A 13676-nucleotide genomic window follows, 5' to 3' on the forward strand; every position below is an offset into this window, starting at 1 on the left:
TCGGGACAAGGGCACCCAACGAAATATAGTTCAAAACCACTTAAACATAGCATTGTCAAACGTATTTTAGAATTAAAACGGTAGATATAGGCATATTTTTATCCCCTAAAAATTTTTTATCATTTCGGATTTCCTAGCTGAAAGTCCGAGTGATCCGAAAACTATAGGGATCAAAACTTACCTTTTCGAAAACTTCAGGCAGAAAAAGTTTCCCGAAAATACTAGGTGCCCTTTTTAGGATAACAATCCGTTAAAAATGGGCAATTATACTATTTTTCAGATGTTGGAAAATCCTAGGACAGGCAGGCAAGCAAGAAATTTTACAACAAATGTTCCGAAAATTCTAGCTCTCAAATCGTCTTCCGAACAGATATTTTCCGAAAATTGACGTTGGGTGCCCCTGTCGGGAAGCGGAGGAGAAATCAACTGCTCTCAGGGTAACGATCAATCAAAAAGATCAGATTTCCCCCAAGAGAGAGAAAGTAATCAGTGCTTTTTGATTGGTTAATTTGATTTTGATCAAATTCCAATGATGGCTCAGTCCTGTCCCGATCACATAACGATAGCAAAAACCTGAGCGAAGCTTGAAAATCGAGCAGGATTTTGAGGTTGCACAGCCGTGTAAATGCGATGATTTTTGGCACGATACTAGCAAAATTATCGAGTTTTTACGTGCCCAAGGCTGGGAGGCGAGCTTTGGAAGTGGAATAAATTCGGCTAAATTCTGGAGGCAGTCTTGGACTTGTTGCACGCCTGGTCTATTTATTGATGTATGTGACGACGCATCGGATCTGAAGGAGAAATCGAAGCGTCCCAAAAACCCATCAAATCACTCAGGACAACGCAGAAAATAGTGGGTGAGTGAACTTTATTTACCTGGCTATCCATAAAATGAAATTTCGAAAAGAAACATCGCGATTTGAAGTTTTTATGGAACATTTTCCTCGATCAGTTGACTGTCTCAAAATAACATGACGTCACGCGCTCTTTCGTGACGTCCCTGGGGTTGTGTTCGTTCGAATCGCCACAAAATTGTAATCGACATGAGGGAATTTTTAACCTGAGTGATGGCACGAAAAAGTAGCGTTTAATTTTGAAAATCTGACACTTTGTAGCGGAGTTCACAGAGGTTCGCTCTTCGATCTTCGAATTCGTTTTCCTAACCATTGTGGTGGTGAGCTATGGAAACCCTTTAAGGCTAATGGCGACACATGTCTCGCACGCTTTAAAAGGTCAGACCCTTCATCGTCTTCATCCTTTGATGCAACTACCCTTTTCCATAGTTAATCGAGGGACTGGTTGGTAAGGAACAACCTTCAAAAGCGAGAACAATGTTGTCTCGATCGATGTTGAATTGTCCGACTGGCAGTCGCTTCGCACGGGTTCACAAATTGATTGCGCATAATTTTTTGGTTATCTTCTCGAAAAAGTATGTTTTGTGCACCGTCAAGGCAAAAAATACAGACCAAAACATGAAACAAAAAGACTTGTCTAGTTTGATAACCGTTTCCATCATTAACTATGCCTTTTTCTTTCTCCATAACGAAAGTTCAAAGAGGCCTACTAGTAGTATGCTTGAATGAAGTTGTCACTTAAACAGGGTATCTTCACAATTCTTGGCAAATTTTTCGAACTGCGATACTAAATGCGGTAATGTTCAATTTGTCTTAATCGCTTATACATGTATATCATAATATATAATAATCAGGCAATGTAATGCAAAAATCTCGGATTCGTCGAGGCAGATCTGTGCCTCGTGTAAAATACGTGGTTGTGTTGTTCGCAAAACAAGACAATTCTGGTCGCACAATATTGAGACCCGCTTTACCAATATCAAAACCAATTATATAGCCTGTAGCTATATTGAAAAGGAGCTCCTTTTAGTTCAATGATGAGCGAAAAACAACTTTGTTCGAACCTGTAAACTGATGCAAACGGCGAAAAGCATAAGGGTTTGCTTTTGTAAATGTAAATATTTTCCACGAAACGGGATTTTTCCCCATTACTATACTTTTTTTATTGGCACATGATAGCCTTCTTTGCCCTTTTTGCCCTTTTTAGAACATGATTCTTCATGTAAATAAACCAAAAGTTGCAATTGAGGTGTTTTTTAGCAAAATAATTCTTTAAATTCAAAACCAAAGCTATACAACTTTACTAGGTTAATTTCGAATTGAATTGCAAATTAACAGAATGTTAATACTTGAAAACAAATGCTCCACACCAACGGAGGGAAAAACCCCTTTTAACTGGGTTTAACTTGTTTGGTTGATTTTTCGCCACCAGAAAGCACGCTCTTCCATGAAATTACAGCTTATTGCCTTATGAAACGTAAATTTCTTGTTAATGGTCTCGAACGTTTTTTCATTCGTATTTTGTACAAAAATATTGATTAAACAGAATTTCTATGATATCTGGGTTATATCGGATGCTAGGAATTCTAAATATACGTCTGCCAATCCGATAAGCCAATTGAAGCCATCTGCTGTCTATTCGGGGAACCCCCTGTCTGAAAGGGAATTTCCCTTCATAAATAAGTCCAAAACAATTGGAGCGAATACGTATAAACCAGAACGCAGTGAAAAGCGTGAAGAAAAAGAGCTTCGAATCCCTAGAGATTCCAAATAATAGAGAAAAGAGGCTCGAGTCCATTTTGGACTGGATTTGGGTATCTGGAGCAAAGTGAATCGCTCACATGACAGTGAAATTGATCAAATTAATTTGAAATTCACTTCCAAGAAATTCCACAAAAAAAGACTTCTGACGAACCGACTTAAACACTGAGAAAAGAAGACCAGACAAAGAGCCTAACCCGGCAAAATGCACGACTACAGCAAACCATGTGGCGAAAAGAAACTGCGTTTTCGTGAATGGCTGGTTAAGAAACTTGACGAAAAACAAATTCCAGGCGTGGAGTGGATTGACCGAACACAAGGTATATTCAAAATTCCCTGGAAGCACGCTTCAAGGCACAATTGGTCAGTATCAGACGATTCTGAAATTTTTAAGCAATGGGCAATTTATTCTGGAAAATATAGAGATGGGGAAGACAAACCGAATCCCAGTAAATGGAAGACAAATTTTCGGTGCACGCTTAATGCTCTTCCATACTTCAAAGAGATAACAGACAGGAGTTGTCCTCGAGGACCGGTGGCATACAGGATTTACCTGTTGATGCCGTCGACGCTGAAGGCTGTGGACAGGAAAAGCAGCAAAGGAAGAGATCATTCGGAGGGTAAGTATAATTAAAAATATGTAAGTGTGAAGACGAGAAAAAAATTATGAATATTGAGTTTAAAAACCCGACAAATTTTTGACTTGCAAATTTCATAGTCGGCTCGTTATATGGGAACGCAACGGTTTTGGCAAAGCTAACAAGGGAGTAATTGATGACGGAAGGAAACTGGGAGAAAAAAAAGAGACAAAACATCCCAAGAAACCTGACTTGGAACATTAAGACATTTTAGCGATTAAGAATGAGTCAGGGGCACCCAACGTCAATTTTCGGAAAATATCTGTTCGGAAGTCGATTTGAGATCTAGAATTTTCGGAATTTTTGTTGTAAAATTTCTTGCTTGCCTGCCTGTCCTAGGATTTTCGAACATCTAAAACATGGCATAATTGCCCATTTTAAACGGATTTTTACCCTAAAAAGGTCACCTGTAATTTACGGGAGCCTTTTTTCAGGCTGAAAATTTCGGAAAGGTAAGTTTTAATCCCTATAATTTTCGGATCACTAGACTTTCAGCTAGGAAATTCAGACAGATTAAAAATTGTTAGGGGATAAAAATATGCTTATATCTACCGTTTAGATACTAAAATACGTTTGACAATGCTATGTTTAAGTTGTTTTGAACTATATTCCCGTTGGGTTCCCTTGATGAGTTCGGAAATAAATAATGGGAATACTCTCCCCTCCCTTTAAGCTAAGGCCTGCGTTCTTTGTCGCCGCAAGACAAGACAGGTTTTTAGAGGAACCCCAAGCAGCTGTTTTCAATTCTTCCCTTTCATGACAATTTCAAACAGTCTTGAAAGAACAGATCATGCACCATTTCTAGGAATCGATGCAACATATGTACCCGTGCAAATACCACCATCTTCCTTTCTTTCCAAGAATTGTTTTTCTGCAATAAATTTACGGGTGGGCTTTGGTCTTCGCAGGCACATATCACGACGTAGGCGGTGTTTGTTTTGACAGACAATGGGAAAGTCCCCGAGTCAGAGACAAAATTTAAAATGTGCTCACTTTGCAAAACTTACCGTAAACAACAATTCAGACGACCAAGCACTTAGTGACAAAGGCAACACACCCAGTCACTCCCGACAAATTGAATTTAGTCAAAACAGATTTTCTCTCCCTTTTATCTATCAAACACGTCGCTTGTCTACTATTTTCCACAAATTCCCGGAAATTCCGATGAGAACATTAGCTTAAATGGAACGCGATTTTGAGGTTCATTCCAGGGGAAATTAATGGACGATTGGAAATTCTAAAAATGTAGTCCTGACCTCCCGGTTTGGATAGTTCGTTTTATTTATTTTTAATCATTTATCCTTTTTGTTGGGGAGGGGTGGCACAAGGTGTTTGTTGCCCAATAGTACCACCTTTTAATGTAGTTTCTATTTTTTTTCAGCAAAGGAAACACTCGATCCTTCAGACAGGGAAATAATACAGGTAGGCGCCACCGAAGGGTTTCAAACCGAATGCATTAGAGAACTTTCGATATCTTAAAATTCAGCTGGATAACGAGGCTCAGAGGACAGGGAATGAATAAATTGGTTTGCTGGGTTATTTTTGACAGTGTCCAGTTAGCCTTGCTATCGGTAAGACTCTTAATATGTCGAAAGAAGTCTAATAATGTTACATCGCATGTGAGCAACCAATCAGGATTCGAAACCAAGGACTCTAATTTGTGAGTTGTCCCTTCGCCTGTTGCCAAGCAACTTATCTATCATTGCAAACTCCGGCTTTACACAAGAGTGAATTAGATAAGAGTGTTGATCTATCACTTTGCGGTCTTGCCCCAGGACAGTCACAAATGGATTTATTTTTAGATACACTTTGCGCGCGAAAAAAATAAAGGGCCGCTAATTTTAACCAATCAGAAGAAGCCGTGTCACGCGTGACTGCTTCTGCCATGTTATTTCAGGGACATGATTACTGATTATCGCGGGAACGGGCATTCTAAAAACAGACTCATTTGTGACTGTGCTGGTGAGCCCACCCATGCCATAACAACACTCTCATCTAATTCACTCTTGCTTTACACTAGACTAGTGCGTTTTCGTCTGAAAAGGTACACATTTTGATGCACGTACGCTTATCATCCACACCAGAACGCCACCAAAAAACAGTTACGGAGACGAAGACGTTTGAAAACAAATGAATGAAGGGGGTAGTTTCTAAAGAAACCGTGGTGCTGCATCGGTGGGGAAGTAGTATACAAAAATTTGGTTTTATCAACGGAGTTGATAGTGTAAATTGGCCACCGTACAGAGATTCTAAGAGCTGACGTTTCGAGCGTTAGCCCTTCGTCAGAGCGAGTGTCGTAAAACCAAAACCAAAGTAATTACTTTGGCCAATCAAAAAGGACGGAGACAATCCAGTGAACCAATCAAAACTCGAAGTAATTACACGTAGCTGACACAAAGCGCGGGAAAATGTGCACGCGCGAGCCACGATTGGTTTTGGTTTCACTTGTGATTGGTTGAAAAACTGGCGCGAGAACTTTGAAGCAATCACTGAGTGAAGTAATGCCAACCAATGCAATTCGCTAATTAATTTCGACACTCAATTGAAAACTGCTCTATAATGAATAATGAACTTTAATTTAAGTGAGGCACTAATTGGAGCCACTGTCCAGAGATCAAATCAACTCATATCAAATCGCTGGTTTTAAGAGGAGAGGTTTAAACCGGAGAACCCGGAGAAAAACCTCTCAGTGCAGAGTAGATCGAAAACCAACAGACTCAACCCACATATGACACAGAACAAGGACTCTGGCCACTTCCAAGGCAAGAAGTCCGCAAATCACGGACTTCCGGCTCGTCTGAGCACGCTCAGAAATTTGAAACAACAGCGGTTGTCAACGGTTACAAAATGGACATTCACTACGACTGCGCATAAATTGGAAGTGGCCAGAGGCCGTGTTCTTGGTGTTGACCGAAAGGAAAGCGAACTCTGTGGACGAGATTCCCTAACGAGAAGTGGAGTACAGGGACACTTTGCGACGTTTATCATGCACTGTGCATTCCAAAAAGTAAAGTGGAATCCAAATTAAATCTGACTGCCAGGGTACAAAAGTGCTAAATAGATATTAGCTAATAACGGACCCAATTTCTAAATCCTAGATGGTGGACGAGATGTTTATGAGAACCAGTGTCGTTTCGCAAAAACCTTTACCGACCAGCCCTCCAAAGTCGGCATTTCCTGCTTTCGAGACACTAATAGCTGAAAGATCAAGTAAGTAAGCAACACTATCTTAGGTGTTAAATAAGTTTTTGCCTCACTCTGGCGCTAAGATGGCCTCCTTAGTCCAGTCACAACAACGACGGAACTGATTTCAAGAATGTACGAGGGAAGCATAACACGCCGATTACCGTGACTCGTCTGATCTTAACTTTTAACAACGAGGAAATATCATACTTTGCAATTCCTGGATTTAGTAGCTTACTACAAATGGTTTGGTTATTTTGACTGTTTCAAGCAGCAAAAACGTTGGGGAGAGGGGAGGGGGAGGGAGGGGGAGTGGGCATACCACCCACCTTACTTCCAACATGGTACACATGTATGTCAGCTCAGTGCCCTTGTAACTCGCCTACATTACAAAGACGAGAGCACCGGCTAGTGCAGGCGTCTCTAATGTCCTTCTTTTTACAGGCCTGTTTTCACTTTCCTCACTGTCATGGCACTTGTCGGCTTGGAACGCAATGGCGGTTGACCAGTTCTCTGGGGACGCCAAGGGCGATATCAGTGATGATTCCGCGGGTGATCCTGCGAGCGAGGCCACGAGTGCAAGCTCCTCCTCGGAATTGATTGAAATGACCGTGGAGTAAGTGGGTAAAGTCCTTTCAGCTCGAAAACACAAATCAAGCGGATAATTAAAAATAGACAGTATATGCGCTTAAAAAGAGATAGAACAAATAAGGTCCGCGCCGTGGAAGCTTAATTCACGGGTATTTACCTGGGAGTAGTACAACGGCCTAAAGGTCGACTTTGGGGGAGGGTACGATTAGGCCACAGGCAATTTTTCGCGATAGTGGGTTTATCGGGAAAGTTTGGCCATGAGTATAAGGCGACGACAAAACTAGACTTTTCTTCTTGGAGTAACAACAAGGAAAGTGAGTTTTTTCTGCCTGTAGACGGTCGGGTTTGTTTTCTTTTTTTTTTCTTTTTCAAGGGGTAAAAATAAGATAAGCATTAACTCAAGATGGAAAAGGAAATTTACCTTTCACTGAAGGTGCCGATCAAAACACAATGAGCTTTAAAACACTGTCAAAATGGCTGTGATATTAGGGAGCTTTAGCAACCACAACATCGTCGTTAAATGTGAATTCGCGTTTTTGTAATCGCTTCGCGACTATTCCAATTATTTTAACGTGACAAAGGTGTAGCAAACCCACAAGAATGAAACTAGTATAAACGGCGCTCAATTTAGGGAGGAAAATGAAAATTTATCCTCAAGCGCTTACGTTTTCCCTAATACCTCAAATATGGTCATTTTCCGTTGATGTTTTCCTGACGACGGCAAAGAAATGGACAAAAATGAAAAGATGCTCGTGCAGAGCTTGCAAAGCTATTGCTTTTGCTCACTAAACATGCAAATTTGTGACGTTATCGTTGCTAAAGCTCCCTATTATAAGATTAGAGTGACACGTTTTGGTGTCCAAAAAATGCAATTACTGTACTTGAATAGTGATCATATACCTTTGCTGACAATCAGCTCTAGAATAACGTAGACGTTACAAGAATAAGAAACTTCTAAAATTTGGACACATTGTTCACCAGATTACTGAAATGGTGCAAAGCGACTGCATGAAAGGTTGTTGGGTTGTGTTCAATTTTATCAAGACTTCCCCCTTAGGAACGTAAGAACACTTAACCACCATTTTGACTACAAACCTGTCAAAAGTTTGGAAAACCCTGACGAGGTTTACTTTATTTAGGAAGGAAGGTGTCGCGATTTTGCACGATGGCATAATTTTGCGAAATTTTCAGTCTGCAGAAATCTGAATAAGATAAATAAATATATCAACTGATCTGCACTCTTTAAGCCAAAGCACTTTTCGAGAAAGGTACGCTTTGCACTAAAAGTATTTATTTTTTTGTCTTCATTCAGCTCTTTCTGCTTTGCTTTTTTCTTGTAACAAGGCGGTTCAGGTCCTCTAAGGCCCATGGTTTCTTCTGGGCTCCCTTATCATGTGTCAACTTTTTTTATGCTGTACTATGTAATACATGTAATGTGGCTAAATAAACTAAAGTGAACTGAACTTAAAACAATTTGATAGTCTGGCATTCCTGTAACATATAGGCAATGAAATGAATTTTACTCAAACACGCTAGTTTGAGCTACAATCCGCCACCTTAACACATTACCCACAGTTACCCACAATGCCTTTAACGTTTTGTCAATATCAAACTTGGGTCTTGCTCTCAGAGTTGGTACACTACAATTCCCATTTATTCATTGGGGGTGTGGGAAATAGAATATGGATTTAACATTTTGAGTATAAGCTATTGTAAGGAGTTGTCAAATGTCCTTCAGGTAGCTTGAGCAAGGCAGGTTTTTCAACCCCTGACGAAAACCGGAAGTGAACATTTCGCACAGCAATATCAGTATGTGGTAATGTCAAGACAAGTTAAAAAAGGAAGCAGCTTACTTCCGGTTGCCGTATTTCCGTTGGTTCAGGAACGCCTAGTATCCAAGCTCTCTAACATTATGAGTTCATTGCCTCCCAGCCCGAGTAAAACGGCCATTGCAGATCTCAGATGTCTTTACTCAATTTTTCAAGGTCATATCGATAAACAAAGTGATAGAACCCTCTAAGCGCTCGGTTTGCAAGTTTCTCAGATATCAACGTAAACCCATGTTTCGGGTAAAACTTAAGCGCTGCCTCCTGTGCGCTTGTTGTTAGCAACACTACATGTTTATAGCCAACGCCTTTGGCGTAAGTCAAAAGTTCGTAAAGAAGTTTCTTAGCTATTCCGAGTCGACGGAATTTCGGCAGAACAGCCATTCTACGAAGTCTTCCGAAAGCGTGCCGAGACTTTCCGAACATGTGTTCATTGTCGGGAACGAGACCCACCATCCCCACAACTCGTCCGTCGACTTCCGCTACCCACATGTGCGACAATTCTTGATGCATATAAGCACCTTGAATTGAGGAAAGATCCATGTTCAGACATCCCTTAATGTACAATGAAAAACCAATATGCAGTGCAGTAAACAAGATAAGCAAAAGAGAAAACAAAGCGACAAAATAGAAAGCTAAAAACCTTGATGACCATACGATATTTAAGAAAGCGGCCGGTAAAACTAAGAACAATCCGTATAGAATGGCTTGGTACATGACGTCACGGACAAAGGGGCCACGCATTTCTCCCATGCTTGAGACAAAGATTTTGCGGACCACGTGATTATCACGTTGCTCGAATGACCGAACAATGACGTTATCGTGACCATCGTTCATAGCACTTGAGCGTTGTGTTTTGAAGTGGTTGTTTTGAGGTTCCATGGCTGGAGAAAAGACAAGAAAATGTGCGGTTAGCATTGGACCCAGTTGTTCCAACACACAGTAAGTTTACTAGTGAATAAGTCACGATGAAGCAATTTTGATCAAAATAGCATTATAATAATGATAATGATGATGATGATAACGTCACATCATCTTCATCGACAAGAGAAACCATTCATGGACCTTGTTCTAGCAACTTCAAAATTGGTTCCTACCCGTAAACAGAAAGAGGTTGGGAGATATGAGGAGTTAGCTTTTGAGCTCGAAGCAACAACACCTACAAACTTCAGCCAAAGCAATTGGAGCAATAAAGACCAACAAAGGTTTCATGGAATCCCAAAGTTACCAGCAAGTTACAGAGATACCCACAATGACAGTTATCTTGGGAAAAGCCAGCATTCTTATGACAGCATTGGGCTTCTAAGCCCTGGGTGGAGGCTAAAGCTTGCTTTTAAATGCACCCAGCAAATTAAACCCCCAGCTGGTTGAGAACAACAATCCTGTTCTAAGGTGCCACATTCGTAAAAGCTAGGCATAACTGCTATACTAATTGGGAAACTACAAATCAAATAAAACTTAAGTAGATTATAATCGCCGTCGTCGTCATCATCATCATTATTATCATCATCTTCTGGTCAAGTATGCCAAACAAGAGTGCTGGCTCTTTAACAATAAATTAAATAATTAACGAGTACCAGCTGCAATAAAAAGGCTAAGCAACTAAGCACTCAACAATAGGGTTTGAAGGGGAATCGTATAATTCACTTTTACTCTTTAACATGCAAGCTTGTCAAAGTGATATAAAGGCTCATGCAATTACACACTTCAAGATCTGCTTAACACCATCAGTGTTAGTGAGTGTGTGAAAGGTGCACCAGTAAGAATTGCAAGGCTTCATGCAGGGGCCACAGAGTATATTGAAAGTAAGGGGGGGAGGGTTTGGTTTTGGTACAGATCACAGAAGTGTGAGGGAAGGGGGAGGGGGAGAGGTTTAGGAGAAAACAACACCGTAGGCAAAAAGTGGGGAGGGGGGTACCCGTCCTCCGCGTACCTTGATAAATACCAGTAACATCCCACTCAAGCGTGTTTTTAAGGCTTCCTTAGATGCTTCCTAAATGAGATGACGATTCTCATTTAAATACAAATAGCACTAGCAGTGACATAAAACATTACATAAGTGAGGACATACTGCTTTGCAATTACATTAAGGGCCCCAAGGGTCAGCAAACACAGAGTGGCTTAAAGCAGGGGCAAGCGAGATTCAAGTGATGTGTATAGAAATGGAATATACATGTAAGAAAAAGCCAACTCTGGGTGGCACAGGTTATTTCATACACCACACTCCCTGTGGCAAGCCAGAGAAAAGCCACCACAGTGATCTGAGGCACGTCCCTCACACAGCTTACCGCATTTGGTATTTCTTAGCTAGGGTACCATGGGTGAGACCCCTGGCATCCACAGCATGACTATTCCGGGGGTGGGGTAGGGGTGGGGGTATGGGTTGGGGGTAGGGTGTGAAGCGTACTATAGCTGAAACGACCCAAACCTTTACAAAAATGCTAACTTTAGGCCTAAACAATATGCTTTAGATAATGACTGGGCCGAAGGTTAGCATTTTTGTAAAGGTTTGGGGTCTTTCAGCTATGGTACCTTTCACACCCTACCCCCACCCCTACCCCCTCAGCCCCTATCCCCCACCCCCAGAATAGTCATGTTGGGATCCACAGTATAAAGAGCATTTCACAACATGGTTTTGAGGTCAATAAAATACCCTGAATCACAGCCTTCATAGAGCTCTTTACAATTTCATTAGATAAATGTAAAAAAACAGTTCTATGGTGTCTGAGGATAGATTTTATTGAGTTTTAGGTCACTCTGTTCAAAGAGAAATTGTAATAGCTGTGTCCTGGCCTGCAAAATTGTTTTTTCTCGAGACTGTGACTAGAATAAACTTTTCGTCTGAATTTTGAGTATATCTACTTAATAACAGGATACACAGCTCTACAACTTCATTTGTGTCATACAGGGAAGAGATCTGTTTACAAAAGACAGTTACAAAACACACTAGGTCTCAGATCACAGGTTTCTGTTTTACCACTACAGAATCGATACAGAAACAAACCTAACTAAGCATTCATTAAGCTAACCTTAGGCTTTAAAACTCTTGTTTAGGTCTAATTAGGCCTAAGGCTAGCTTTAATGAATGTTTAGGTTTCTTTCTGTGTTGGTAAAACAGAGACCTGTGACCTAAGAGCTGTGTCTTGTATCTGCCGGCTTACAAGCACTCTTTATTCAAACGTGTACACAACTAAACATTGATCGACTTGTTTTCGAAACTAATAGGGAAGATACCTGTTTACAAACATTGCTTTTGTCATTCGAATGTGCCGACCATAAAAAAAAAAGACCCTTTGAGTTTGTTTCGACAGCCAGTGAGGCTCTGATTGGCACATCAGTAATAATAGTTGACATCAACGATATGTTTCCTTGTTTTTCTTTGCTCGAAACCTTGATTTGCACCGATTGTCGAACAGTCGGAAAACTGACACCGCAAATTGGCGGCTGAAAGCGAAAATATTTAAGCGATCTGAGCAACGGCAGCAAAGAATAAATCGAATTAAAATATATTGTGTGGAGAGCGACAAGAACAACGCCAGAGTGCCTTATCAAGTCATCGTGCTTTCACAGGTCCTTCTGAGACGAGATTATTATTACATGACAGGTTAAAAAATTAAAGGATTGACAAAAAAACGAAAAGAAACGGGGGAAATAAAGCAAAAAAACATCCTCGTTACCTTTTTGACAGAGGCTTCTGGAAGTGTGCGAATCTTTTCGGTTTCAATGCAAAGTTCTTCATGTAAGCATATATGCCACGTCTATGGTCTGACCCAGGCTCCCATATGGAAAGTCACATGACTTCTAACGATTATGGGTGGTTATTACACAATGAACATATTTGATAATGTCAATAATCTAACTAATCAATATTTAAAAGTCATGCATGAGGTTATGGCCCAACATAAATTGAGGTAAGGAAAAAATTTTGGATTCCATGCTGACCCTCTCACATTGCAGAGGTTGAATGACATAGTTTATGGGAAGGGGAGGGGAGGATGGTGTGCAGGGGAGAGTGTGAGGTTGTCTCCATGCACCCTCCCTCTCCACTCTAGGATCTCCTCACATGTAGCTATTGGGATATACATGATGACATCCGAATGCATTAAAACATGTCTTAACATAAGGTCTAAGTAAAACATAATTCCTTTTTTCTCCAACAACACTAGGCCTAAAACTCTGATCTGTTGAAGGAATCAGTTTATTCTTGTGATGGTCGCGTAGGAATCTGCAGGCTTTGGTGGCAACAGGATTTTTTTTCACGGATGACAGGTCAGGTCACAGGTCATTACAAGTAGCTACAAGTATTTGTACTGAAACTTACACCCTGTACTAGAATTAACAATTATTCGCCGAAGGCGAAGTGATTATCGGTGAATATTCACCTATAATCACTGAGCCTGAGGCGAATAACTGTTTTAGTATAAATACACAGGTGATTATTTCAAAAAAGAGAAAAAAAACATTTCAATACGAAATCATCTTCACTTACAGTGGCAAAACGACTACTGGCAGCCATTTTGTCCGTCAAGGTGATTATCCGCTGATAATCCGAGATAGCGAGCCAATGAGAGCGCACGATTTTGTATAATCACCTGTGTATTTATACTAATATATATTATTTTTAATTTGCTAAACCTTAGGGCTTAAAGCTATGAGAGCTTGGGGGAGCAAGGATTTCACAGTGGTGAGAGCACTTGCTTCCCACCAAGTGGCCCGGATCCAATTCCCAGACTTGGGGCTTTTCACACGTGGGTTGAGTTTGTTGGTTCTCTACTCTATTCCCAGAGATTTTTCTGTGGGTACTCCAGTTCTCCCTCTCCCCC

General features: G+C 40.7%; 2 protein-coding genes and 1 pseudogene across 3 annotated transcripts; 1 reads left to right on the plus strand and 2 right to left on the minus strand.

Annotated features, from left to right (window-relative positions):
- Positions 1 to 431: 431 nt before the first annotated feature.
- On the plus strand, positions 432 to 7756 carry LOC138003560 (interferon regulatory factor 2-like). Of its 2 annotated transcripts, XM_068849677.1 has the most exons (5): positions 432 to 857; positions 2740 to 3235; positions 4635 to 4675; positions 6352 to 6463; positions 6881 to 7756. In XM_068849677.1, the coding sequence occupies exons 2-5, from the start codon at positions 2821 to 2823 to the stop codon at positions 7054 to 7056; spliced, it is 744 nt and encodes a 247-aa protein (XP_068705778.1). In that variant the 5' UTR covers positions 432 to 857; positions 2740 to 2820; the 3' UTR covers positions 7057 to 7756. The 2 variants fall into 2 exon arrangements, with proteins under 2 accessions (XP_068705778.1, XP_068705777.1); XM_068849676.1 differs by lacking the exon at positions 432 to 857 and having other exon boundaries at positions 1300 to 3235.
- A 220-nt stretch (positions 7757 to 7976) lies between these two features.
- On the minus strand, positions 7977 to 13325 carry LOC138003559 (probable N-acetyltransferase family 8 member 5). The gene is made up of 2 exons (XM_068849675.1): positions 12531 to 13325; positions 7977 to 9737 (listed from the first exon to the last, which is right to left on the minus strand). The coding sequence occupies exon 2, from the start codon at positions 9733 to 9735 to the stop codon at positions 8986 to 8988; it is 750 nt and encodes a 249-aa protein (XP_068705776.1). The 5' UTR covers positions 9736 to 9737; positions 12531 to 13325; the 3' UTR covers positions 7977 to 8985.
- Positions 13326 to 13459: 134 nt separating this feature from the next.
- The window catches only part of LOC138003558 (pantetheinase pseudogene), a 2482-nt pseudogene continuing 2265 nt past the window's right edge, over positions 13460 to 13676 (minus strand).

The sequence above is a fragment of the Montipora foliosa genome, chromosome 5, assembly GCF_036669935.1.
Source record: "Montipora foliosa isolate CH-2021 chromosome 5, ASM3666993v2, whole genome shotgun sequence".
Lineage (NCBI taxonomy): Eukaryota > Metazoa > Cnidaria > Anthozoa > Scleractinia > Acroporidae > Montipora > Montipora foliosa.